Source organism: Manacus candei, unplaced genomic scaffold, assembly GCF_025592945.1.
Source record: "Manacus candei isolate 608988 ecotype Guabito, Panama unplaced genomic scaffold, ASM2559294v1 h1tg000011l, whole genome shotgun sequence".
NCBI classification, from domain to species: domain Eukaryota; kingdom Metazoa; phylum Chordata; class Aves; order Passeriformes; family Pipridae; genus Manacus; species Manacus candei.
This window is the reverse complement of record NW_026138059.1, coordinates 20,839,666-20,867,259: the sequence shown is the minus strand read 5'-3', so window position 1 is coordinate 20,867,259 and position 27,594 is coordinate 20,839,666. Positions and strand designations below refer to the sequence as shown.

At 37.6% G+C, this 27,594-nt stretch overlaps 1 protein-coding gene across 4 annotated transcripts; it reads left to right on the top strand.

Annotated features, from left to right (window-relative positions):
- SLC17A5 (solute carrier family 17 member 5) lies at positions 1 to 23,604 on the top strand. Of its 4 annotated transcripts, XM_051778044.1 has the most exons (12): positions 3 to 564; positions 3,631 to 3,827; positions 5,226 to 5,459; positions 5,930 to 6,017; positions 8,772 to 8,858; positions 10,095 to 10,213; positions 11,089 to 11,247; positions 13,656 to 13,788; positions 15,015 to 15,078; positions 15,721 to 15,868; positions 20,533 to 20,623; positions 21,918 to 22,054. In XM_051778044.1, the coding sequence occupies exons 1-11, from the start codon at positions 504 to 506 to the stop codon at positions 20,620 to 20,622; spliced, it is 1,380 nt and encodes a 459-aa protein (XP_051634004.1). In that variant the 5' UTR covers positions 3 to 503; the 3' UTR covers position 20,623; positions 21,918 to 22,054. The 4 variants fall into 4 exon arrangements, with proteins under 4 accessions (XP_051634005.1, XP_051634004.1, XP_051634006.1 ...); XM_051778045.1 differs by lacking the exons at positions 20,533 to 20,623; positions 21,918 to 22,054 and adding an exon at positions 16,001 to 16,629 and having other exon boundaries at positions 1 to 564; XM_051778043.1 differs by lacking the exon at positions 15,015 to 15,078 and having other exon boundaries at positions 7 to 564; positions 21,918 to 23,604.
- The last annotated feature ends 3,990 nt before the right edge of the window (positions 23,605 to 27,594 follow it).

Here is a 27,594-nt window from a genome sequence, read left to right as displayed (position 1 = left end):
CGCGCGCTGCTCGTGTGCTGGGCGGCCCGGGGAAGGGAGGACGTGGTCCGCCTGATCAGATCTGCCCTAAATATGTAAAACTTCTCCCACAGCAGTGGGGACACCCCGCACAGCGACGCCGTCCCTCGGCCGCTTGTCGGCGCGTCCCTGCGGCCCCTTCAGTCAGCGGGACAGGGGCGGGGGGGCAGGAGCGCCCGCCCTCACTAAAGATGGCCGCCGGGGACAGCCAGCCAGCAGCGCAGCGCTGCGGCTGAAGCCGTTTCCGCCCGGCAGTGCCCGTCACATGACCGCGGGGGGCTGTGGCCGCCGGTGCCCGGCGCCGCCGGGGGAGAGCGGTGCGGGCGAGGAGCGGAGCCGAGCCGAGCCGAGCCGGGCCGGGCTGAGCTGAGCCCAGCCGAGCCGGGAGCGGAGCCGAGCCGAGCCGGGCCGGGCTCCCGGCAGCAGCGGTGGCGCCGGGCGCCCTGGCTCTGGGCGCGCTGCGCGGTCCGAGTAGCAGCAGCGAGATGGAGCCCGAGGAGGGAGAGGACCGCACCCCGCTGCTGAAGGAGTCCCAGCCCGGCACGGGTGAGAGGAGTGGCAGCTGCCCTTGTGTGAGAGCGTCCCGTTGCCATGGAGCCGCGGGCCGAGAGCGCCGCCGTGGGCCCGGGGGTCGGGCCCGGGGGCGTCGGGTCAGACGCGACCCCGCGTCCTGAGAGCGGTCGCCGCTCTGTCGGTGGCTGGGGAGAGGCAGTGCTGTCGCACACACCTGCCTTCGGGTTGGTGTCTTTGCAGTGAAGACAAGCGGGAAATTCCAGCCCAAATGCCCGTCTGACTGTTAAAGACTGCGAGGTCGTGGCAGAATTTCATTTTAAGGCAGGTTTTGAGTAAGATTAATTGCTTGTTATGAAACCATGGAGAAGAAGGAAGGTGGAAGGAGGCACGGATGTAGTTGTAGGAGAGAAGGCTCTTTATGGGGTCAGGGCTTGACAACAGAACTTGCGTGTTTAGTGGTTGTCTGTGCTGGTTTGTTTCCCGCAATGTATAAATGGTAAAAAGATTTTTAGCTTCTTCAGTATGCCGTGCAAAGATGCTCTAATCTACTTAAGCAAATGTATGACTGCATCAAGGGAAGCCGCTAACAAAATGACAGAAGTAGAGAAATTTGAGTTCAAGTCTTACTAAAGCAATATGTTCCTAAGTTTGCACAATGCATCAGGCTCCAGTTGGAGGTGGTTCACCTCACCCACAAGGAAAAATACAGCAGACCAGTAACTTCCTTTAACTGCTGTGCAAGTTGCAGCACAGACCTACTTTTTAACTGCAATTTAAGAATCTTGTTCAGTTATAGCTACATTGTAGCTACAGTACTTTAAAGCATGCCCCTGAAGGCAGAATTAACTATTGACGTAGGACCAAAGACTGCTAGTCAAGGTAAGACCTTGAACGTGATGGTTACCTGCTTTAAACTTTAGGGGAGTTGCATGTCTATGTCTCTTTGATTGTACCAATCTCCTGAAGAGGTGAGTGACTGAAATATATCTGGAATCTTCTTGAATCTTTTGTTCTATTAACCTGATCTAATATTCTCAGGTATTGCAAATGCGCTTAGTGGAATGACAGGGAAGCAGTAATTTAGTAGCTGTTTGTTTCAGGCTTTCATATCAACATGTTTGTTAGGTTTTTATAATAAACTATTTACAGTTGAAAAAAAAAATCTGACATTACTGACCTTAAGTTCTTACACACCTGTTTTGTGGAGCTTACTGTCCAGACAATCCAGTGAGAATCTTACAGAGGAAGAGTAATGGATTTTCCAGTTAATCTGCATTTCCAAGGATGGTTTGCATCATCACTGTGTTATTCAGCCTTCTGTTATTATTGTCTAACCCCAGCAAGTACAAGAAGTGGAATGATTAAATAGCTTTACCTGTATTCATATTTATTATTATAAATTACATTTTCTACTTAAGGCAAATTGCTTTTTAAACAGCAATAAAGGACAACAAAGCTGCTTGACTAGTTTTTGTGCAGTAAGCACTTCCTGTTCTTGGTGCCTATTGTTTTTAAAGTAAGCAATCAAATCTTGGCTGCTCTCCTTCTTATTTAAAAATCCGTGTGCCTTTTTCAAATGCTGCTAGGCAAGATTGCAATACTGCAAGTCTGGAAGGGGTTTTGCATATTTATACAATAGCCTTGTTTATTACTCATTTACTAAATGAACATAGAAATACAACATCCCTGTGTCATTTTAACAACTTGTGTAGCCATAATGAACTTCACATAGAGTTCATCAGGGTTAGAGACTTCAAAAATGGGAAAGTTCTACTAATTTCATGAATAACAGTCTTGCAGAAAGGCTCTGTTGGTGTCCCCACTGAAAAATAAAATTGCATGGCCTCATTCCTTCTTTCAGGGAAGTTACTGGGAAGGGAAAAGTATCACATTAACTTGACCACATGGCATGCTCTTTGTTTCTTCCTGTGGATTAGAGAATCCAGTCAAGTGACATGCTGTGGTATCAGATGAAGCTCCAGTCAGTCCTGTTGTTCATAGATGTACTTGTTCTATTCATCATTTGAATTCTGAATAGTCAGAGGAAGATGAGATCACTGTAGACTGATGTAATATCTGTAGGTGCTGATCCCCAGCCTTCCTGGAGCTTCAGATGTCTAGCACCGTAGTTTCCTCACAAGAGGGGAAACTCAACCCCTAACTATTTGTAAATCCGGTAGGTTCTTCAAGTAGCTTCTCAACAGTTTGCCATTTCTACTCAGTAGGTTTGAGGCATTCCCAGTTCATAAAGAGTAACTGCAGAGCTCTAAACTGTTATAGCTCAACTATGATCTTTGCCAAATGGTGCTGTGTACTACTGTACAAGGAAATCAATAACTGTGTTACAGTGCAAAGTCTGATATCTGTGTTTAAATAGCTGGCGGAGTCGACTTAATGTCACAACACACATTTTATGCTGAATCTTAAGACTCATTTTCCTTTGTCGTTGTTTGGTGACTGCCAAGAGGGACAACTGAGAAACTGTTCTGTTTCACAGTGCTACCGCAGTATTTGCCATTCCCCTTTCTGGTAGTTTGGTCTGTTTGGAACTGTCAGCAAATGCATATTCCCTCATAAGCAAACTTATAGAAGGAAGACTTGTCCTAGAAAACAGCCTGGAATCACAATGACTGTTCTTTACGACTACTTTAAGAGTATCTGTTTTCTTGAGACATTCTGTGCGTATGACAGGCTTCCCACTAATTTGGGTTGGGGCTTTTTTTAAGTGTGAAGTTCTACTTTGAATAAGTATTACAGTATTTTGGAGAGGATGTTTGAAACTGTGTTTCAAAATCCATTTCCACAGACCACACAGTAGACTTTCACTGCAGCCCGTGCTTTTGTGTGGGTAACTGCCAGTTGTCTAAACCAAGATTACATTTGTTTTACACATCAGTCCAAAAGTGGACTTTTTAAAATTTTTTTCCCAACCACACTCAACCACTTCCCCTATTGAATAAACCCCTTAAGAAAAATTAGCTTGTCTCCTTTCTCTGTTTTTTCCAAGACTGTTAGTAAAAACTGCTTATCAGTTGTTCTTTTGTTCTTATTTTGTTAGGTTCTGTTAAAACAAACATTTTTTATTTGCTCTCGTTTCAGTCCCTGCATGCTGCTCAGCTCGCTACAACCTAGCACTCCTGGCCTGTTTTGGGTTCTTCCTCCTGTATGCATTACGTGTGAACCTAAGTGTTGCTCTGGTGGATATGGTAGAACCTAACACAAGCTTAGCAAAGAATGCGACTTCCAATGTGTGTCCAGAGCATTCTTCCACCATAAATGTTCCTCGCAACACAACGGTGAGGTCTCAAACATACTGTCCTCTAATGCAGCTTGTAAAAGTGGTTTTGGTGGAAGTCTGTGATAGATAGAATCATACTTAGGTGGCAAGAGAACAGGCTACTTTTTACTGGATGGCCTTTCCAGTGGTTCTTTTAAAGCTATTATGAAAATACTATCTTTAAATGACTAACTAATTTAGGAGTGCTCAGGGTCAGTTTTTTTATGTACCTCCTTCCTGTACTATTCCTTAAAAATTGGCTAATCTGTCCCTGTAGATCTGTTGTGACTCACTGTTTTATATGCCAGTGATCAACTGTTACTGTTATATCTGCATCAGAGCTCATATCAATGTCCACATTTGCCTGTTCTTCATACAGTCATAATGGCATGAAATTTCATTACAAATTAACATGTAATATTTTTTGTTTCACTTCTTTGATCTCTTTCCCAGATTGTGTTTTTTGTCTTTATGTCATTTATCTCTGACTTTCCTTCCAGTAATTCTTAAAATCACATTTCTTAACTAAATTGTTGGATATAAAAAAAAGCTTTTAAAAAAACCCTCAACTTTGTGAATTTGGGCTTGTAGAGATCTCATAGCTGAAGTTATTACTGGGCACTCTTACTATCTTTCTACTTTCATTTTTTTGCTTGTTTAGAGGTCATTTATTATTTATCAAAAATTATAACAGTGAACTTTTTGGGAAGATTCTGTCTCATTGCCTCTGTGAAATCTATGCTGCTCATTTAGATGCTTAAAATTTTTTCTTTTGGAAGTGATCCCAAACTTCAGAATCACTTTACTGGGCAGCAGTCCATATCTTCTTGCTGACTTCCTTTATAGCTGCAGACTCCTTGTTTTGATTCTCTTCATTTTTATTACTTTGTCTGCTAAACTCATCTTCCCTCTGTTGTGCTTAACTTATTATTCCACCTATCCTTGTGAATCCTGTCCTTGACTGCTCTCTTTTTTTATATTAAATTTAAGCACCTTCATCTCCTTGTTTGTTCTTTCTGTCCATAAATTTTCTGTGGGTAAAGCCATTTTCTAGATCGTGACAGAATGTCCCCACTGCGATACAGAAGTGGGACTTGCATTCGGGCAGACTGCGTAGTCTGTACCTGTCACCTATCCCAAGCTGCTTAGAACTCAGAAATTACATTTCATGTTGTGATGATTCTCATGCTTGGTCTAGATATGTCTGTACAGACTGTAAACTACCTGAATTAGCTTTTAACATGACTTTGATTGCAGTATATAAGTGTGTAGAGGAAGGAGACCCTAGGGAATAGGCCACAAAAAATTTGAAACTCAGTTATAAGGACTAAATGATGGATCAATGTTATATAAAATATGGTCAGAAAAACTGTTATTTTGAACTTACTGCATTTTGTTGGTTTTTGTCTCTTTGTAGGGGGAAAAGTATTCTTGGGATGCTGATACTCAGGGATGGATCCTTGGTTCTTTTTTCTATGGTTATATCATTACTCAGATTCCAGGAGGATATCTTGCAAGCAGAATTGGAGGGAAGCTTTTGCTGGGGTTTGGCATCTTTGGTACCTCTGTATTCACCTTGCTTACTCCCTTAGCTGCAAACTTGGGAGTTGGCTACCTCATAGCTGTCAGAGCCTTGGAAGGACTGGGAGAGGTAATACTTTTTCTCTGTGTAACTTGAAAATGTGTCTGAATAATTTATTAATGACTTTTAGTGACTAGACCCTGTGGGTGTTGGTATGATGGAGTAGTATATGGATTGTTTAATTTTGAGTGGCTTAGTTTTGGGGTTTTCTGAATAATTAAAAAATTTGCACTATATTTTAGCCTAAGCTTTTCAAATAAGAAAAAGTTTTGTCTGTAAGGACGCTTGGGTCAAAACTAGAGTTATCCCTTCCCATTTTCCTGAAACCAGGACTCACAACATTATTGTTTGTATTGTTGATGCTTTTCCATTATATACGGAATCAAAACCAGGAGAAATTATTCTATCTTCTTATTTTCATGCCTTGCGCACTTTTTATAAGTAGTTTCTTAATAAACATCAAACTTAATAGATTGTATTGCTGCTTTTTAATGAAATAAGCTTTGAACCATATTTCAACAGACTGAAATGTTTTCTAGGGTGTTACCTTCCCAGCTATGCATTCAATGTGGTCTTCTTGGGCTCCTCCACTGGAACGCAGCAAGCTCCTTAGTATTTCATATGCAGGTGAGAAATTCCCACGCTGATAATGGGATTATACATTTTTATTGCAGTAAGGGGGAGGATTGACTTAAATCAAAGGGATTTATATTGTAAATTTTAATCAGCATTTAATCCAGAAAGCATAATGTTAAATTAAGTCTTGCTTTGTGTTGGTTATCTTCATTTACTCATGGCTTTTACAACTCTGAGAAAAGGTATTGATCTGCAACTAAATATAAACTTCAGCCTAACTTTGGTTTAAAGTGATGCAAAGAGTTACTGGGAAGCTGATTAATAGAAGATACTGTAAAGAAAAGAGATTTAATATTAGGAACAAAAAAGAAGGGCCAGTCACACGATAGAGGTGTTTGGTTGGTTGTTTTTTGGATTTTTTTTTTTAAGTGTTTTTGGAGGAATATAGGGAAGAAAATGTCCAAGGTCCTAGGTATTGCTGGAAGAGCTCCTTGTTAAAGTCCAATACTCCCAGACCAGATTCTCTTAGATATTCTATGCCTGGAAGATGTAATGTTTGATATCAAATTTACTTGTTTGAAGATATTTGATGTTATACAGGATTTTTGATTTAGCAGAGTGATACAGAATATAGTGAAAGTACAGTACAAATGTAAGTTAACACTTAGCAAAATATATCAATTGCAATATTTGTTTGAGTTGAAGGCAGCTTTCGAGTCTATTTTCTCTCAGAAATGCTTTTCTTAGTTGTTTAGCTTTTATAGTTTGTGTTGGGCTGACCCACATATTAATTTCCCTCATGTTGGTCTGGCTAACTCAGGGAGACAGTCACACTTTTAAGGAATGAGGTGTGACTCATTTATCCCATCAGATCCACTCAACTGACATAACTGCTTATCTAAAACAAAGGCCACACTCTGGTGCCCTTTATGTTGAGATAAAATCAGCCTCTTTGCAAGAGAGGTATGGTTGGTCACACCGTGTGCTATTCCCCAAGCTTAATGGTCACATTGCTCTTGCCCATCTCCACTGAGCATTTTTGCATTTTAGGGACTTAGTGGTCAGTCACATTGCTCAATGCTGTATTTGTGGAGCAGGTGAAACACATAGGTTTTTTAATGTGCTACTCAAAAGTGATATTATTTCTTTGCAGATGACAAATTTTGCATTCAGTTAATGAAGTAATGGTTTGCTTTGCTCACTCTTGTTAGTATTACTTGTTACAGCTTTTCAGCCTCGGGTTCATCAAGAAGACAGGGCTATACCATGTAAATTTCAGCTACAGTTTTTTAAGCAGCTAAGCCAGTCTAGTGACTCACTTGTGACAAGAGGAATGAAGCCTTAATCTTTTCTTCCTCACATTTCCTCACTTCCCTCTAGCCAAGGGTCTAGTTCCTTCCTTTTTGCTATTTCAGGCACTCATGAGACCCTTCAACGAGATACTTTAACACACACCCCCCAGTGCAGCAGAAAACTTTTATTTCCTCTCTTTTTTTTTTAAATTTCTGTATCTGTTTTCTGCCTTAGTACTTTATTAAATCTGCTTCAAAAGAAGTGAGATCCAGCACACAAATTAAGCAGAGGGCACAGAGTTGGGATTGACTTCTATCACATTTAGCAGTTGGGAGTTTTTAAACTGTCCTTTTGTATTTTGTGAAGCTATATGATAATGTCCTAGTGAGAAGAGTCTGTGGCCCTGAACAGCCAACTGTTAGCAGACATGGGTGGATAAGGCATCTTGTGTAAACTTGACAGACTGTTTTCTTTCTGCCCTGTTGGCAGTCACGTGGTCTGTGGTTAATTTAATCATGATCATGTTGATATTCTGAGAAAATATGGTTGAGGTTATGTGTAGTTATTTTGATTTATATTTTGAATGATGTATGTGATTTTGTTGTTTGTGGTTGAAACTTTCTGCCTCAAATAAAAATTACTGTTTCCATGAAGATAGAATCTAGGTAGCCAGGCTATAGAAATAATCTAATGTTTTCTGATTTGAGATTAGGTTTGGAGAATTGATTATACAACTAACATTAAGAGACAAGATCTACTGTTTGTCACTAGTAGAGCGTCTAAATAATATGATAATAATAATATGATAATAATAATATGTAAATAATATGAGTTGGATTTCTGGTTTAGATTTGGGAGAGGGAAACACCTACCATCCTTTGCAAAATGTATGTTGCATTATAAGCACAGGAATACCTCTTTCTGGCTTTTGGCTTGTTTCTGAACTGTAATCTGTTCCTCTTTCCCTTCTTCCTTTCCTGATCTTACACCCTGTGGATTTAGGGATCATGGAATTTGAACCTGCTGGTTATATATGGATGCCTTCTGGCTCTTGTTTCTAGCATTCCTGTTTTTTGTGGAGCTAGTAGGAGATACAAGAAATGTAAATTGATTATATTAAGTCAAAATATTATACCCTCAAGTTCTTAATTATTCTGTGATCATCTCTCTCTTGTTTAGCAGCAATACCAGTTGACTAATTTGCATTGGTTTGGATGTATTAAAGCCATCACTTTATTGGAGACAAGTGTACCAAGAATGCTTATCTATTATTGCTCTTTCCCTCTAATTTTGGCTGCTTAGGGCTTTGTGGCTCTAGTTTGCTTGGAGCTGCCAAAGCAGCTTATTGTGCCTATGTTTCTTTAAATCAAAGTGTAACCCTCTAGTGGTAGTGACAAATCTTTATGCATGATTTATTACAGAGAAATAAAATACTTATAAAGTGCCACTTATACTTAAGGGGCCCATAGGGGATCTAACTATTTTCCACTTTGTTTTGCTTTCTTCTGGTAGGTGCACAGCTGGGAACTGTTGTCTCTCTGCCACTATCTGGTTTAATTTGCTATTATATGAACTGGGTTTATGTGTTCTACATATTTGGTGAGTTTGTGTTTTGATTTTTCTTAATTATCAAATATACAATGCATATTCTTTTTGAAAAGCATTGTATATTGTTAAACTTATTTTAAGTTTTAGAAGCTTATTTAGCATGTTGGGTTGCTATTTTATTCCCTCTGGGCAATTAGAGATATTTAAAGCTAAGTAGATTCCAGTAAGTGGCTATATAAGCCTTGGTTCCAATGAGCAAAGCTGTCTATTGTACCAACAAAAGTTGGTACAAGTCAAATGCTCTTAACTCTCCCATCCCTTGGAAACAACAGGCTCAAATTTCTTATCTGAAGTGTGAAATTGAATTAATAGCTTTAATCCCAGGAATAAACTTCTCTGAATGAAAGAACGTGTGAAAAGCTACTGCTACTTAAAATGGAAACTGGGGAAAATCTCTCTCGAGCTGTCACAGGAACCCTGAAGGAATGCCCAAAATGCAAGGCATAGCATGTTTGCTGTGACTCATGTTCTACGAGAAGCTCAAACAGAAAATAGTTTTTAACAGCATGTTATAGAATGAACTGATGCTTTTTACAAGTCTATTTATATGTCTGAGCCATTTCGTATTCTGCATGGGAAAGGAAGAATTGGAATAAAAGACAAGGGGTACACTTTCCTCAACAAAACCACCTCAAATTTTTTATAAATTAAAACTATTCAAATCAAAAAATTGAACAAAATTAAATAAGTTAAAATGTTACAGTTACAGAAAAATGCAGTTAATTTGGACTGACTATTGAAAAGTTATCTTTTTTAAATGACAATTCTGGGGTTGGCTTAAGGAAGAAAAGGATGATTGGTACATCAGTTAAACTGTATGTAGTGGTATTCTGTGTATGTGCTCAAAGTATATGAATTTTTATTTCCTTTGGGTGAGCCATATCCTTTGTGTTCCATGTGACTGATAAAAATGCAATTATGTATGTGTATGCAACTTTCTTGCTGTATGAAGCACTTCAAGTAGGGGGGGAAAAAAGAAAAAAAAACCAGAAGAAAAAATTCTGCTTAGTCATTTTCATTGTATATTATCTCTACATGTGGATTGTTAAGCCACTTTGGGGAACTAGTGTTTCTAGGTAGATACAAAAATAATATTCATTAAAATTATATTGGAGTATTGAGAAAACACTGACTAAATCATCTTGAGAGTCGGTGATATCCATTCTTTCATTCTAATTGCTTATTTTTTTTATTTCTATCTCTTCACCCATCTTTTCCCAACAATAGGTGCCCTTGGAGTATTATGGTGGTTCTTCTGGATGTGTTTGGTTAGTGATACACCAGAAACTCACAGGAGCATTTCGCATGCTGAAAGAGAATATATACTGTCTTCTCTAAAAGATCAGGTACAGCATTTCAGTATAGACTTACTTAAGTCAGAACATAAACCACAAATATTGTCATTAGCATCATGCTCTGTTTATGTTTAGAATAACATTCTTAACCTGAGATGGAAGCAGAATTTTTCAAACAGAAAATATAAAAAAACCAGCACAATTGTATAACTGAGAAACAATCAATAATCAAACAAAGCATTTGCAATAATGTCTTGTGTTACAGACATTGTTGTGGTGCTTTATTTAAAAAGCTTTTTATTTAAAAAAAGCTCAGATCTATCACTTCATACTACATCCAAACCTGTATGATGCCTTTAACATTTGCAATACAATATTTTGCAACTTTTTTTTTAAATGTGTCATCTCAAGTAAGAAAGAAATTACTGTTTGCAGAAAAAATGCTAATGAGCCAGTTCCTAAAGTGTACATAAGAGTTTATTCCTTTGACTGGGGACATATATTTACAGACAGTGAAGCTGGCTGAGAGATCAAAATTAATATTTAGGATTGAGTAAGAAAGATTCAGCTAAGTAAACACCTGAGGGGTGACTAAATATTTAATGATTTACAGTCAAAGCAGCAGGCATCAAATTTCAACAGGGGAAGGTGTACTTCTAGAAATTCTGATTATGAAATGTAATAGTAATTGGTTTACTTTGCAGTAGTAAATATCAGAGCAGTAGCACACATTAGTATACCTTCACTGTGAACTGAACACAGTAATTAATTCATTGCTAATAACTTGGATCAACTGAGACTCATTTTGTGCCTCTCAGAATGGATTATCAGCATAGATTCAGGTAGCATCAAAACACTGTATTTAGTAAATGTTCATATCAGTGTCATGATTGCTTTTTCTCTTCTCTTTGTCTCTTGCTTGCTAGCTTTCTACACAGAAATCTGTTCCCTGGAGACCTATGCTGAAGTCCCTTCCACTCTGGGCTATTGTTGTGGCACACTTCTCTTATAACTGGACTTTCTATACACTTCTTACACTCTTGCCCACATACATGAAGGAGATCCTGCGATTTGATGCACAGGAGGTGAGATAAATATGAATATAATCACTTTTTTCTGAATTAAAGAAACTAAACAGCAGAGATCTTCCTGCTGTTTAGAATAGAGGAACCCATTTAAGAACTTTGAAATGTAAATGTATAGCTGGGAAGTTATAACCCCACACAATTAAGCAGATACATCAAAAATGTTGCCTGCCTTACAATGTCCACTTTTTTTACTTATTTGACATTTAGCTTAGTCCTAGCTTTTGAGCTAATTTTTCTGGTTGAAGACACATGTTACAGGTCTTTAACTGTTCTGTTTTGAAACAGTAACTGTAAAAATATTTTTCCCTGTTACATGATTTCTGTGATTGCTTCAGATTTTATACCCTTCTCTGAAATACTATGTACTCCTTTGCTCACTCATAAAGGAAAACATTTCCAGTTAAAAAAGAAAAGTCAAACAAAGGAAACCATTGGACAAGTGGCATTTTTGAAAGTAGTTTAAGAAGGGGGGTTGGGGGAAAGAGAAAGGGACAAGGGAAGCTTCATTCTAATTTGGATCACTTTCCAAATTGTCACTTTGTTTCCCCAATGAGCAGCAGAGGTAAAATGTCTTTTCTTACTGAGGTAAAAAGGACAAAACAAAACAACAAAACAAAACAACTTAAGGTCCAGATATAGTGCTTTTCAAGGAAATTTTTAAAAGTAAAATTATTTACCAGGGAAAAATTATGGGGTGGGGGAGGTAGAACATTATTGTTTATAGCCATTACTTGACTGTACTGGTCTGTCTTTAATGGGACAATTTGGGTGATGTTTACCTGGAGAAACTGCTATAGCTCAAGTAAAAAGGTGCTCAGAAATTTCAAGAAGTTTCACATAGTCTTTTCCTGGTTTAACATGTGAGACTGGTTTAGAGCAAACAGAAAATGCATGCCATGCAAGAAAGAGGTGGTGCCAGCAATCTTGAGAGGAGAAGATGGGGAATCTTGGCATTAGAAAAAAAGGTTGCAGTAGGGAAAGCTGCAAAAATGGCTGGAAAAAACAAAGTGAAGTTGCTGGTTGCGTTCCTTATTATGCCTCTTCAGGGAATACCTGTGAAAGTCATTTGCTACCACAGCTCTCGGTTACATATGTTTTGTAAAATGTAGTTGCATTAAATGGTAACAGGTTCTGCTGTGGTTTCCTATGTCTCTGAGTTATGTTTCTTCTTTTAGGAGTGATTTAGAGTACTGGCTGTTGTGAACATTAAAAAAAGCTCGCATAACATACTTGGACTAACTTTTTTGCCACACATTTAGATGGAAAATATGTTTAAAATATTATACAGTTGCTACTCTATGGTCCATCAGTTTCCTTACTAAAATAAAGGAATTGGTTAAAAATAATGCTGTGTCTTTGAATAGTGCTTCAAAAAAGTAGTTTTTTAATTTCTGAGATCATCTTCTCTTTTGCAAAATTTTATTTACTGTTTTTGAGAGCTGAGCATTGAAACCCAACAGGCAGCATGTGTGAATGCTGATAAAGTGGGCTTCAGCTGGGGATGTGTTTCTGGTCTCATTTCAAATTAAAATTCCTAGGGGATCTTTCATTTCTTGACAAATATACATCTCATCCTAGTGTACAAAGGTTATAGTATTTCTATTCAAATACTTCTTTTTAATCACAGATTAGGTCAAATTATAGCTCTGTTGTTAGTAATTATCTGTAATTGTATGGAAAGGCTGTAAGCATATGCAGCTTAGTAGTATCTTCTGTTTCCCTTCATCAGAAAAACATCCAGAATCAGGCAGAAGTCTCTAAGCAGTACTTGTTTAAAGTAATGGGAATTAACTGGTGACTTCAATGCAAGTAATGTCAGGTCATGAATAATAGCTCTGCTTTGGGGTCATGGGATGTCCAGCCTAGATCTTATTGAAAGTGCCAGTTCTGTATCTTGTCTCTGCTTACAGCCAGCATCAGATGTTTCAGCAGATAGATATGGAATAATGTAATGTGGAAGACTTATAGTAGGACAAAACCCAGAGATTCTGTAAAGTTTTCAAAATTCTGAATATTTCCAGCTTCCACTTACTTTAGTAACTCGCTTGATATTGGTGTTTCTGGAAACTTTCATGATCAGGTTAATGTCCACAGGATACCTTCAGTTGCAGTTTTCTTTTTCCTGAACCCTATTGCTGATTTAAACCTTTGAGGTTTTTGTCTGTCTGCATTGGTAGTTGTGGATTACGTCATGCAATGGAGAGTTCGAACATTGGTAATTTTAATGTGCTTTGCTTTTTGTTTCCATAGGTTTCTCTCTTCTGTGATACCAATAACAATTATGTGGATGGGTGGTTTTGACATCTCTGGTTCAGTCTCAGTTAATGTTGTACCACAAGGGATTTTTCAGCATATTGATTTGTCATTTCTGTGTTTAAACAGTCTTTTTTTAATCTCCTTAACAGAATGGATTTTTGTCTGCCCTACCTTATTTTGGCTGCTGGTTGTGTATAATTCTGTCTGGGCAAATTGCTGACTATTTACGGGAAAAACAGAACTTCTCCACTGTTTGTGTTCGCAAATGTTTTACTCTAATAGGTAGGTGCAACTGTCATCACTTGGAACGTATAATAAGAATAACAATCTAGGGAAGATACAGGGCTTGGGAGAGTAGTCTGACATTCTGCTGTGAAATGAGGCAGCATTGTGCATGGCTTGAGAGAGGCAGCTTTATTTGTACATTAATGTGTCAAGAGCAAATCCTGTCTTTTTCCATGAAATGTAGGTCTCTTGGACAAGAGAACGATAAGAGATTGCCAAAAGCTTTGTTTAGGTACATCATTACTACAAGCAAACCGATGAAATAAATGGTGAGGTGAAATCACCATAAAAGGGGAGATAATTGCTTGACAGAATCAAACCTTGTTATCAAATAAGGTTTATCAGACTAACCCAGGATATTGTTCTACATGAGCCCATTCTCAACTCTGTGCTGTTCAGTGTTTTGTATATATGAGACTGAAGTAACTGAATAGGAATACACTTGCAAAATTTACAGGGTAAGAAGACCAAATAGAATCCAAAATGGTCTTGGCTAATTTGAAGGAGCAATGATCTGAAATCACCAACAGATTGACAAGATCGGGTTTTTAATGAACGCAGGTAAATGGCTGTATTTAGGAAAGAGAAGTTGATTGCTGAATAAAAGAGAGGGCAGGAGAAAGAAATTTTTTTTAAAAAAAGAGAGATTAGGCACAGGATCCACTCAGGTTGCAGCCTGTTTGATGTATGGCCATCCTTGCTTCTTCTCAATTCAGCTGATTCAATTGCTTTCTTTAAAGCAGCTCTTATAGCAAACTCTCAGGCATTTTGTTTATTTGTTTGTTTTAAGCCTACACCATTTGGTTGATTCAGTTTACTACAGGGCCTCACACTCATGTATGTATAACTCAAGAGGAAACATGTTGTTGTGTTAGGAAAAGCAGGACTTAGGTTGTCTTCATCAACAAAAGCACGTACTTGGAGCTGTTTACAGAGGTCACTATGGGGGCATGTAAATGGGCTCTGGTACTGGGAAATGGGTACCAAAGTTGCTGCAGACAGAAAGCAACATGTGTTAGCTCATGGTGGCTGAGAAACTATTTCCAGTATCCAATGTAGTATCTCTCAAGCTAGCCTGGAGTCTCTACATTGTGCAGAAGGCTCTGGCATAGATATACCAGGTGTTCAGATTTTGTAAACATGAAATAAAGCTAATTATAGAATGTACCTGCAGGAGAAATATGTGCATATATACATATATGTATTTGTATGAACTCTTCCAGCTCAACTTTATTATGAACTGAAGAAGTCAGTGTTTGTTCCTGAAACTTGGAGAGTTAAATGCGGGTAATTTCTTCACTGTGCACTGTTAGCCTACCAGTGTCAGTGTAGCTTCAATTTATTTATAACAATAAATGAAACTAATTTGTGAAGTAATTTTCAGTATCTGATGTTTTTTGTTAATTTTTTTATGTAGTTCAAGTTTGTTCTTTCCAGCTAGAGTGGAATTTTTCTTATATGTCTGCTGTTTCCTGAGACAGCAGTAGGTTTGCAACCCATCTGCTCTTCCTTTTTATAAGGACATGTAGTGATAGGACAAGGGGGAATGGCTTTAAACTGAAAGAGAGTAGATTTGGATTAGATATTAGGAAGAAATTCTTTACTGTGAGAATGATGAGGCACTGAAACAGGTTGCCCAGAGAAGTTGTGGCTGCCCCATCCTGGAAGTGTTCAAGGCCAGGCTGGATGGGGCTTTGAGCAACCGGTCTAGTGGAAGGTGTCCCTGCCCATGGCTGAGGGATTGGAACTTGATGGTCTTTAAGGTTCCTTCCAACCCAAACCATTTATGATCCTTTACTGTCCCATTGTAACATGTGCGGTGCAGAGCCGTGTTCTGTACGCCAGGGGGCAGTGGAAGTTGTATGGAAAATGTATGCACAGTGTCTCTTGTGGTAAAAGTCCATTGATTGGAAGATTTCTGTCTTACAGGAATGATTGGACCTGCGTTGTTTTTAGTAGCAGCTGGATTCATAGGCTGCAACTATGCACTGGCTGTTGCATTTGTGACGATATCGACAACACTAGGAGGATTTTGTACATCTGGCTACAGCATCAACCACCTGGACATAGCACCTTCGTGAGTATTGCTGAAGCTATTGGTAGTGCATGTGAAACATTTATGACCCTCTCTTTTTTTTCCTCTTTTTTTTTTTTTTAATGCATTGCTGGGGTGCCTTGGAAATGTAACAATGGACCATGTGCTATACAGACCTGGAGTGTCAACACTGACAATTACTTAGGTTTACAGTATTAAGCACTGTATTTGCAAAAAGTGCAACTTTGGCAGAGGATATAATATAAACAACAGTTTAGAATCATTCCAGTTTTTATCCTGCAGTAATAAATGATATAATTCCTGGAATTATACTTGCTAGATTTTTTTCCTATTTGATTCATGATCTTAATATGCACAGTGTTTTTTGAACAGCAGAATACAGTTAAGTGTTTTGTTCCTTTAAACTTTTCCATCAGAGCTATCAATCTTTAGCATGAACATTACCATATTTAAGCGCTGTGATACAGGTATATTATTTGCATTTGGAAAACATTCTATACACTGGAATCAAATCTTGTTATTAGTAAGTGACCTGTCGTCAGTAGGTGACAAATCAGGTACATGCAATTGCTCTGAAATGACTAATTTTTAAGAATGGAAAGTTAAGACTTCGGGCTGTAATATCTGCATTGTGTTACAAATTCAGAATCTGACAGATCCATCAGTTTCCCAAAGACTATGGATGCATATATATTCTTTTGAAAGTGCACATAAGCATTCTTTTCACTGGCAAAAGTCAAGTATTTTGCTTTGTCTTTCATTTATCTATTTGTGGTAGCACTTAGATATGAACAGGGTCAAATGACTTACTGTCCAAAGAAGACTGTGTTTCTGTGTTAATGTGCAAAATGAAGAGACTTCAAGAGTAAGTGAAGAAAGAAAAAGCATTTTATAAAAATGTTACTTATAAAAAGTTCTGAAGATGTAGACCACTTATAAGGGAGACCTCAGGTCCTAATTGAAGGTGGTGTCCAGGCTTTGGCAATCAAAAAGATGGTGGTCATGTCCACAATGATGGACAAGTTTTCATTTAACAAATGGCTGTGAAATAGTGGGAACCCAATTAATCTTGACAGGTGAGATTAGGTAGCAAGCAAGAGGGGAGGTGTCAGTGGCCAGCTATAAACAGCTTGTACTATGAATAAAATTTGAAAGTAAGAATAGGCTCTGTGATGCACTTTGTTTTAAATCACATAGAATTACAAATTTAGAAGATGCAGTTAAAGCAGTGCATCTGGGGTGTTACAGAGCCATTAGACAACTTTCAAATTTCAAACTTAGTTTTGCAGAACCACAACAGTTAATTTCCAAAAAAATATATTAAATGGTGCTTGTTAAGTGAGTTAACATTTATCCTATGCACAGAACGCAACAGAGCTGTGACAGGAAAAAGGAAACCATGCAACAGTAGTGTGTGCCTCTGTGAGGCATACACACGAGGAACTTCTGTATGCAGGTGATGGCTGAGGTTTCTCAAACTAGGATGTTGTGTATGTTTTCTAATTTGAGATACTTCACTTTGCATTTCAAATGTGTTTGTTTCAAGAGTAAATTTGTACATGACAGCATACAGAGTATTTTACGTGTTGAAAAAAGACACAAGAAGAAAATGATGTTACACAATGCTAATGCATGTCAGCAGGCATAGTTAGGTTCCCCATGTGAACTGCTGCTGATCCCACTGACCAAATCCTGCTCTGTTCCTCCTGCCCTTGATAAAGTCCTACTTTTATTCCCTTTGCATTTACACTAAACAAGTTCTTCTGGGTCTTCTTCCCTCTCAGATAGGCAGAAGGGAGCATATTGATTATGGGTGCAAAACTACTTGCCGGTAGTTCAGGGACTTTGGCCTGGCATTGCCTCTAGAGGCAAACGGCTGCATATGTGGGAAAACTTTCTCTAATGGCTGTTTTATTGGGTGGGTGCTGTTTTATTGAAATCAGTGATTTTCTGTTCAGCACATGCATGTTTTAATTCAGGGTAAATCTGTCCAAATGGGGACTGAGAAGGAAAAAAGCATGTCCTTGTAACAAAGGTCATATTAAAAAAACTTCTTCAAATACAGAAATGCAAAAAACCATCTAATATGAGAAGAAAAAGAAGGCTGTGTTTCCTCCTCCCCTCCTTACTTAACTTTTTGCAACTGTCTGAATTTTGTTGGATGAAATGGTCAAGGCAGACATCTACAATTTCAAGGAAATGCTTGACATAATTGTAGAAAGCTAAAAATGGAGTTTGCATAAAATTGTGAAGAAAACTCTGTTAAGAGTTTACTTGGAACTCAATATTTATTTTTCTTAATTTGTTTTTCTTATCTTTAGAAAGATATTAGAATAACCCAAAGTGATTCAAAGCAGTCTCAATATGCACATAAATGTCCATTCTGATCGGTTAAAGGTATGCTAGCTAGAATAGCAAAGCGTCTCTTTTTGCTACTAAAACTTGCATTATATCAAAGAAATCATTATTATATTCACAGGAAAGAAGTGAATGAAAATACTGACACTCCAGTAAAAACAATATCTGCTATGTGTTCTTGATTTCTAACATATATTTATTATGCTATCAGTGTATTGAACTGGGGGGAGAGTTGGGGACAGGAGGGAGACACGATTGTTCTTGTGAGGAAAATCTATTCTATTTTAGCTCTTTAAGTCTACATCAGTACCTTTCCATTATTACAAATTTTAGTATTGCTGTTACCATGAGCTTCTGTAATATTCATGTGGCTCAGCTACCCACTAAACATATGTCTGGTTTTTTTTACTCTTGATTTTACTACTTGACTGCTCTGCAAGTTGATTTATATTTGGGTATTCCACTATGCCATTAGAACCTGACCAACAGCTTACTGTTGGTCTTGCTCTACAGACATGTCACTTTTTGCTTTTTCCCTTTTCACATGGGAGTCTCGACTGTGCTGAGGGAGTGGCATTGCAATTATCTGCATCAAACAGCAAGCATTATCAAGAATGCAACTTATGTCAGAAACACTGGGCATAAACAGAGGCATTTAGCCAACAATTGGTTGCCAAAGATCTTTGGCTACCAGGGAAACTCTTAACTATGTTTAGTTTTGAAAGTATGCGTTAGCAGCATTGTAGTACTTAAGCATGTCGAAGACAGTACATTTGGTTCTACTTAAAGGCTTTCAAAGGAGTTTTGCTACATGTGCTTATTTTCCTAAGGGAAACTGTTACACTTGAACATTCAGCTTCATAAAGGCCTATTAATTCTAAAACACATTCCAAGATAAGAAGACTACATGCTATGTTTATAAGAAATAAAGATGGTTTTAACTAAAGCATTGGATCTCAGTCTAAAATACATTGCCATGCTCTAAACCAATATGTAGTATTGACTTTCAAGCAAAAAATCAACTAGTAAACTAGATAATTGATTCCTTTTCAGAGGAAAAAAACATGTTTCTCTAATATCATTGGAATGAATACACACTGCAGCCTTTTGTAACAATGATGTATGGTTGAATTCCCCTGTTTTGGTAAATAAAATTTCAAAACTATACATTTCTCTTTAGAGATGAAATTATTTTTCTGTTACGTTAAAGGTGGTAAGGACATAATTTACTCTGCTAAACAGCCTAAGATAATCACCGGGAGATGACTCCTTTCTCCTGTGGTGAATTGCAATTGTTAGTATCCTCTATGATTCTTTAGCCACTAAATCCACCTTGGCAATCTGAACCACAGGAGGCTGTGCTCTGGTGGCTGGAAGGTCAAACTCTGCTGTAGAATGTCTGGCTTTTAATTCTTTTCGATCTCCTTCACAAGTCTGCACTTGTGGTAGTTTCAAACTCTTGGTATTGCAACATGCCTGTGAGGGAGATCTTTAATCACTTAGAGATAAGGTGCTGGGACTCAGATATTAAGCAAGTTACCAGGTTTTCCCAGCAAGTTTTTATGGCCTCTGGTGCATAGGCATACATTTGTGTGTGATAGAGCAGCACGTTCATGGAACAGGAAGCCTCAGAATGGAGCTGCAGGAACAGTAACCAGCAGAACTTGTTTAGTCGGACCCACTTCCCATTGGCCTTGACCCACAGAAAGCTGAAGGGAAGGACTACCACAGCACTCTGAACTCCTGTCTTTGGAATATACACTCTGTAGTGTAGGTGGAGATATCCAGCCACACTGATTACCTTTTTGGCACACAAGTTTTTAGCAATGAAACCTGAACCAACTCTTATTGTTGCCGAACAGCACTCTGTCATACTCCTTGTTGTCTTTCTACTTCAAGGCATGCAATGTGTCTTCTCTAACTGCTCCAGTGGCTCCATTCCAGACAGTTTTGTTGTGACTTAACAAAGGGGATGTGGGTTTGGATTATGGATCTTGAGCAAAACCATGAGCAATTTAAGTTAAATTCCATAACTAGCCTCTGGAAAATAGAGACATATAGAATCATTTAGGTAGAAAAGGACCCTTAAGATCATCAAACCCAACCATTAACCTAACACTGCCAAGTCCAACCATGTCCCTAAAAATGTATGTACCAAATGTCACTGAGTTATTACTAGAATAAAAGCAAATAACTCCCACTGGAATATTTGTTTTAATTTGTATGTGTGATCAAGATAAGGCCTATGTGATCAGCTTAGACAAAATCATTTCCATGATTGATAAGCAGGACAAGTTAATAAGCAGCACTAACAACTTCTCTTGCAGGTATGCTGGAATTCTCCTTGGCATCACAAATTCTTTTGCTACTATCCCGGGAATGGTGGGGCCAGTTATTGCCAAAAACCTCACTCATAATGTAAGTCTGTTTGCTATTTTTTTCAGTTGTTATATTTTTGTCTCAATTGAATGGAAAGTCTGTCTTCTCACATTTGCAGTCATTAAATGAAACCTGAGTTACACATGTAAGTCGTATTATTTTGTTGCTGTGAATTACTTAATTCCTAGCCTTTTTTGTTCTCATTCTGATCAGGAAAATATAGGTAAAGTCAAAGACCTGTGTAGGACTTTAAAATTTTATGACTCACCCTTTATATTCTCTATGAATAAAATTAATATGTTTTGATCACAGTAGAGCTCTGATAAAATGCCAACTAGATGAGACAGTTGTGGCATTGTTTTATCAAACTAGGACAAGTTCATGCTTGTTTTTTTTTTTATTAGGTTCTCACGTGAGTTGCTGAGTTATAATGTCAGCATTTTTCAGATAAGTGAGAAACTAGATTCTAGTGTTAGATTTGACTTCCAAGATGGTTTAGTCAAAGAATGATTTGTGTAAAGGGAGTGAGGAGTTTTTGATTACTATTTTTTAATGAACTGTATGGATTATTCTAAAATCTTTTTAAGAAAGGGAGATGGGAGGACTAAGTTTATTGATAGAGTTGAATTTTTGGAGTTGGAGATAATTTTAAGGATTTCCTAAAAAAAATCGAAAAATATTCATTAATACATAATTCCAATAAAATTAGTTCTTCCAGACATCTTAAATAGTGGGTTGTTTGGGGGTATTTTTGTTTGTTTTAGTTTCCCCCCCCATATTAATGCACTCTTCTGGTATTCTGTTTTTGTAGTAGGATCATTTACAGGTTTGTAACAGTAGTCATCTGGAACTTTTCTTAAGTACCACAGAGTACCATAGAGGATTCCTCTTGAAATCTGAGTTAAGGTGGCTACCTTGTTTGGACTAAAAAGCTTATGATTCTGGAATTGTTGTCATTAAGAATAGCTTACTGGATAGCACAGGGAACTTCAGCTCTTGGATCACAGGACCTGAAAGCAAGGTAGTGTTTCCCCATACAGTAACATTCTGAGTTCACGTTGGTGGTTCTGCATCTCAGATAATAAACTGATCCAGAGAGTGTAATGCAATTCTGATAGGACTATTTGTGTAAGCTATATTATTAAACTGAAGTTGACTATATTGATAATTTCATCCATTATGTTTATAATCCTTATATGTTGCTATGAAATCATGCTGAATGGCATTTACATTTAAATAGGCAAGACATGTAGCGTCGATTTTGAAATTACTTTTTCTTGAGTGTGGAGCTGCAAATTGACTGCATCTTTTTTTTCCTTACCCCATTTGACAGAATACTGTGGGAGAATGGCAGACGGTTTTCTATATTGCTGCCTCTATTAATCTATTTGGAGCGATTTTCTTTGCATTATTTGCAAGTGGAGAAGTTCAGGACTGGGCAGTCAGTGGATATCGCTTGCATAGAAACTGAAGACGTTGAAATACCAAAGCTGTGCTGAATCCCAGTGTGCTTAAAATTCTGTGACCGGAAAAGTGCCTTCCCTACTGATGCCTAGGAGTCTTCAGAGCTATTAAGTTACACTATTTTATGTGTGCATCTTTTGTATTGAAAATAATTTGACATCCTGTGTGTGCTATTTCCTAACAAGAAACTGCTTGGATTAAATATAAAAGTTTTTTGCTGGGACGTGATATCAAACATATGAACAGAGACTTTTTAAATCAGTGTGCTAGGCTCCAATACTTTCTAGTTTTTAATTAATATTTTCTGAATTAATGTGTAGGCAGATGTTTATTGATACTGAAATGAGAGGAAAAAGTAAAATGATTATGTAGCACTGTAAGGAGGAATGGCATGCAAAGAATTGTACCAAAAAAACGTGTTTCAATTTCCATTATGAGATTAATAGTTTTTTGCTATTTAAAAGTGTAGAAGATCTCTAGTTTTCTACAATATTTTTTAAGGCTTTTATTTTGTCAGTGTTTCGATGATGGCTAAGAAATGTACACAGGATTTACTTCTATTTTACTCACAAGTTTTGAATATATAAACATTCCCTGTTTAATGAATACAGCTTCACAACTAATACACAGCAGTGAGGAAGTAAATGTACCATTTGGACTGACAGAATAAGCTATGTGTCCTCTGTAGTACAGCTTTTTTTAAATAGGCCTTATTTTCATTCATCTCTGCAAAGAGGTAGCAGTCCAGCTGTGTGGTTTAAATCTAGTACAAGAGTGAACTAGAAATAGAATATCAGCATGTTTACCTTAAAATAACTTTGTTTGCAATTCATTTTTTGTCTCTTTAAATCGATGCAGTGGAATTCTTTCCTCTTGCATGTAGATATGTTAGTCAGCCCATCAGTGTAAAAGAAATATAAGGCCAGCAAATAATGAGAAAAATCAGTTCTCTTCTTTAGCAGCCTTGTTTGTTAGTCTGATAAAGCTAGAGTAAAACAGAACTAGTGCAATAACCTGGTGCTGTTAGTCTCCTACCAAGACAGAATTTGACACTCAAGAGCATTCTTTGCACAACACACAGTTAAATGCCTCACAGTAGGATTAAATGAAGTGTATGAAAGCAGTGGCCTTGTTAAGAACAAACAGCTGAATAATCTTGTAGCCACAAAGCAAAGGAAAATTCCTGTGCCAAAGATTCCTGGATTGGAGCATTAGGTAAAAAAGAAACATCACTGGGTTCTGGGTTTTTCATTTACGACCAATCCAAAAGAAAAGCCCAGTACTAAAGCTGCTCCAGTGGAGCCTACCGTCCTTCATTTCTAGGAAATGGCATCTGCCTCTTCTTTTTAGCTTTAAGAGCCATTTTGTTTTGGCCATCCTTGAAGTGTCATGTTCTCTGATGGTGGATTTAAACTGTGTTTAAATCTCTTCTTGTGTCTGCAGCAGTTCCACAATAAACACTGTGAGTTCAGATTAAATTAGTACTTATTCAGTGGGAATATGTTAAAGCTATATTGTGTCTTCAGTGTTTCCACAATAAATGGATTGAATATTTACATGTGCATCTGTTGTTGCAAATTACTATCTCCCTGAAGTTCAAACACCATTTTGAAAGTATGCTGAACGAGGTTAGTGACTGGATTAAGGAATGGTTAATATTTTCCTGGAAAATTACCTTCTTCAGAAGTATTTTGTCTAGCTTTACAGGTAAGTACTGTCTTCCACCTGACACTATATTAAAAGGGATAATTTCACTTCATGTTTACAGAATTTTCTACTCTTTCAGTAGCTTGGGCTAAAAAGAAGGGAGACAAAAGTTAAAAAAAAAAGTTATATGGATTAAATTAATTTATGCCTTTGCTTTTCTAGGGTTCATGAGCAGGACAACATAGGGACAGGGTTGCAATTTCACCTGTTCTGAAGCTGGAAACTTCAGCTTCCTGTGTTTCTAGTCTTTTTCATTGAAAACAGCTCAGTTGAATATCCAGAATTTTTTAAAAAAAGATACTTAAAGGAGTAGAAGCAATAGAAATGAATGTAGGCATTCTCTGTATCAATAAAAAGAGCCTGAACTGGATTTAGTTAAAATGGAGTCAGTTTTAGGCATATCAGCAATTGAGCAGTCCAGAAACTTTTGACCAACATACTAGATTTTATTTTCCCTTCACCTAATGCACCATTATTACTCATTGTGTATACTCTGTAACTTTTAAGTCAGCTTGGAAAGTAGGACTTAAAAAATTGCTATAAATCCTTATATTATTTCTAGACAACAGGCCACAGTTAAGTTAGCTATTTCAAATTTTATTTTTAAAACTATCAAAATATGGGATGGGATTCTTCAATTCAGTGAGGCTTTTAACACATAACAAACATGAAAACCTAAAAAAAATTTAAGTTTTACCTTCCTTGTGCTGCAAAAAGGAAAACTTATTAGAAAAAGCTGTCAAAATATTTTCTGCTAACCATTATACTGTTTCTATTGCATTGCCATGTTCCTGTTTGCACAGTTCTCTCAGTCAGTTTCATCTGTTCAAAGGCATTTCTCATATTCTGTATTTTAAGAAGTAATGAGGGTTTTTTGAGTACCTCTTGTTTCAGTTCACCTGTGCTACACAGGTTCTTGAGATAAATTGGGAAGGTTTATTGTGGTGACTCTTTTCCTGAAACAATCCTGTGATTGTTATTTTTGCTGCCTTTCCTTAACAGGCACACCAGAGTAAGAAATTTTGCTCTCCATTCCATGAAGAACCCTCTAATTAGGATGTCCACCTGGAATGAGGGAAGTAAGTTCAAAAACACATTTCACCCACTTCTGAGCAGGAGTTGAACAACTGCTTTGGGACCATGTCTTAGTGTTACCAGGTGTTTTTAAGTGCTTTCTCCTCAATGTCTCCTGATACAGCAAAATTCTATCAACACTAGTAACAGAGATGGAATGTCTTCTCAGAATATCCTACAGCATGTGACGTGGGTATGGCCTGAGATCTGAACCATGGTCTTTTACACCTTCATCATGCTTTCCAAAAGATGACTGGCCACAAAGTAATGAGTGTGTTTTCCAATTCACTAGTTCTAAGGGTACCACTTATCAGTTGTGCACCTTAAAGAAGTTTGAAATATTTGACACCAACAAACACGACTTATGTAGGTTTTTTCCATGCTAAACTAGTGAAAGTTTATATAACTCTTCATAATGTTATAGGCATCTGTGCATTGTGCTTCCCCATCTACATGTTCCTCTGTAACTGGTAACAACTGTATTTGCTGTGTGAAAGGGTCACCTTAGTTAACTTCCCAGAAGTTGAATTGGTCCTGTGATGTATCTTTTTCCTGGCTCCTCTAATCACTTGGTTACTTATATGCCAATTTCTCCTCTTTCACTGCCTGGGAATGTTTGTTTCCATGACAAATGAACTAACCTTTGAGTTTAACAGGTCTTCTGATATTTTTAGCATTTGTCAGGAAGGAAAACTGTGGGTGAGGAAGCCTACACATTATACAGAAAAGTAAGACAGGTTGTATGGAAAGGTAGTATCTTCTGTTAGATCACCTAGAACATCAGAGAAAAAGAGACATGCTTTTAAACTTTAAGCTTCCTCTTTTACATTTTGCCCTCAACCATCACAACTAAGACACTGCTATTGTGTTTTGTAAGCTGTTACAGTGAGTAGCATCTTAAAAGGGTCTCCCATTTCTCCTCTATCTCAAAAATGTCTACTGTTAAATCACATGATTTAAGAGGAATCCGATCAAGCCAAATCAAATCAAAGCAATTCTCACTCAAACAGTCATAGGCTGGCCAAATCCTTTTTTGACACCTGTCAGTAAAGATGGTGTCTCTGTTAGTACAGAGGCACTGGTCTGAATTGTTATACTGAGAAGGATATGTCTGACTTGAAGCTAAGGAAAGGATATAAAGTGACATGAATGATTTGGTATTAGCACATTTTGCTATTACTGTGCCCAAGGGGAGGAAATCACCACACCAGCAGTGGCATATTTATCAACAGCAACACAGATAATCCTGAAGATATGGGGATAACTACTTAAGGATAAGCTGGTTAGCCTCATGTTTGGCTAACCAGTTTCTATAACTCTTCTATAACTCTTTTATATGAAGATATATAACAAGCCTTTGTGTTTTTTTTAATGCATTTGTTTAACTAATCACAATGTGACAGAGTCAACTCTTTCCTGATTTGCTACTTCATGCTTCACTCATACAACAGTTATTAATATTTCTACAATTCTGTATCTAATTGACTATATGTTTATAATGCTGAAATATAGCTTAAGAAAGGGTTCGTTTATTTAGACTTTATCTTAGTTATTAACATTATTTTGTAGGTTTCAAATAGCCAGAAAAAGAACTGCAAGGAGACACTAGCAGTTATTTAAATCCTGGTTGTGTAGCAAATGGTGGGGAGGGAAGCAGGGGGGAGCAACAAAGGCATGCCAGAGGATAAAATAACACTCTATTAAGTGAGACACTGGAGACCCTCCCAATTAGATCCCCATTGCAACCTTTCTACTTCTCCTCCTTCATAAAACTGCCATAACAGTGGTTGGTCATATGTTTTAAACTAAAACTGCATCTATGTGATTCACATTCCTGACAAAGAAATCTTTTTATTGTATGTAAAACTATTGATCTGACTTAGTGTAACACTTGGTAATTGCTAAGAAGCTCCAATACACATCTGGCCAATGTGATTCTCAAAGAAGTCATAACTCAAACCAGTGAAGATTGCATTTCTTTGAGGAAAGTTATTTCCATGTGAAATTTTAACCGTTTGTCCTTATCCGTTAAGCAGTGCTGTCCTAAAGGAGTTGCATGTGTTATTTTTTCTTATCCCATGTAAGGTCCAAAATTTGGAGTTGATCTTTACTTCTCAGTGACATACTTAATAAGATTGCACATTGGCAGAGTTCAGGCCTGGATCAGACACAAAACATGAGAACTCTGGTAGTGGAGTAGTCAAAGAAGGTTCAAGAACTGGTGTACATTTTCAAGTGAATGCAGATTAACTTCAGAATAATGATAACTTTGCTCTTATTGCAACATGACCTGTACAAGGTTGCAGCACACTGCAAGAGAGGGTACCTGGGACTTGCCCAAGGCATAGCAACAGAAAGAAAGTGTAGCTTATTAAGACAAAATTCTGTTTGCCTGTCCTCTTTTAAAGAGTAGCCATTTGCTATAGAGTAGAGCTGAGTGAAAAGTGGCAATAGCCTTTGATAATGTGTTCTTAGAAGGAAATTTCATTACAGGAATTTCTTTAAATGTTTTCTTGTACTTTATAGAAGTTTCCACATGGCAGCTTCAGAGTAGGAAATGAAATAATATTTTTTCTGGTCTTTTCCTAAATTAAACTCCATTGTGGACACTTAATAAGTTTATCTCAGACACAAGGTCATGTTTTCTGATGGAAAACACAGTTCTGTTGATATATCTCTACCTCTTCTTCTGAAGTATTCTAGCAGTAAATGACTAGTCTTCTATTTCTGAATCATCTTACTAGCTGAGAAGACTCAAGAGATGA

What these genes read in the sequence shown, in the direction of transcription:
- SLC17A5 (XM_051778043.1), top strand. Translation starts at nt 504, where the DNA reads ATGGAGCCCGAGGAGGGAGAGGACCGCACCCCGCTGCTGAAGGAGTCC. An exon ending in ATGTTCCTCGCAACACAACG is followed by an intron (nt 3,828 to 5,225) that starts GTGAGGTCTCAA and finishes GTCTCTTTGTAG; the next exon opens with GGGGAAAAGTATTCTTGGGA. An exon ending in CCTTAGTATTTCATATGCAG is followed by an intron (nt 6,018 to 8,771) that starts GTGAGAAATTCC and finishes TTCTTCTGGTAG; the next exon opens with GTGCACAGCTGGGAACTGTT.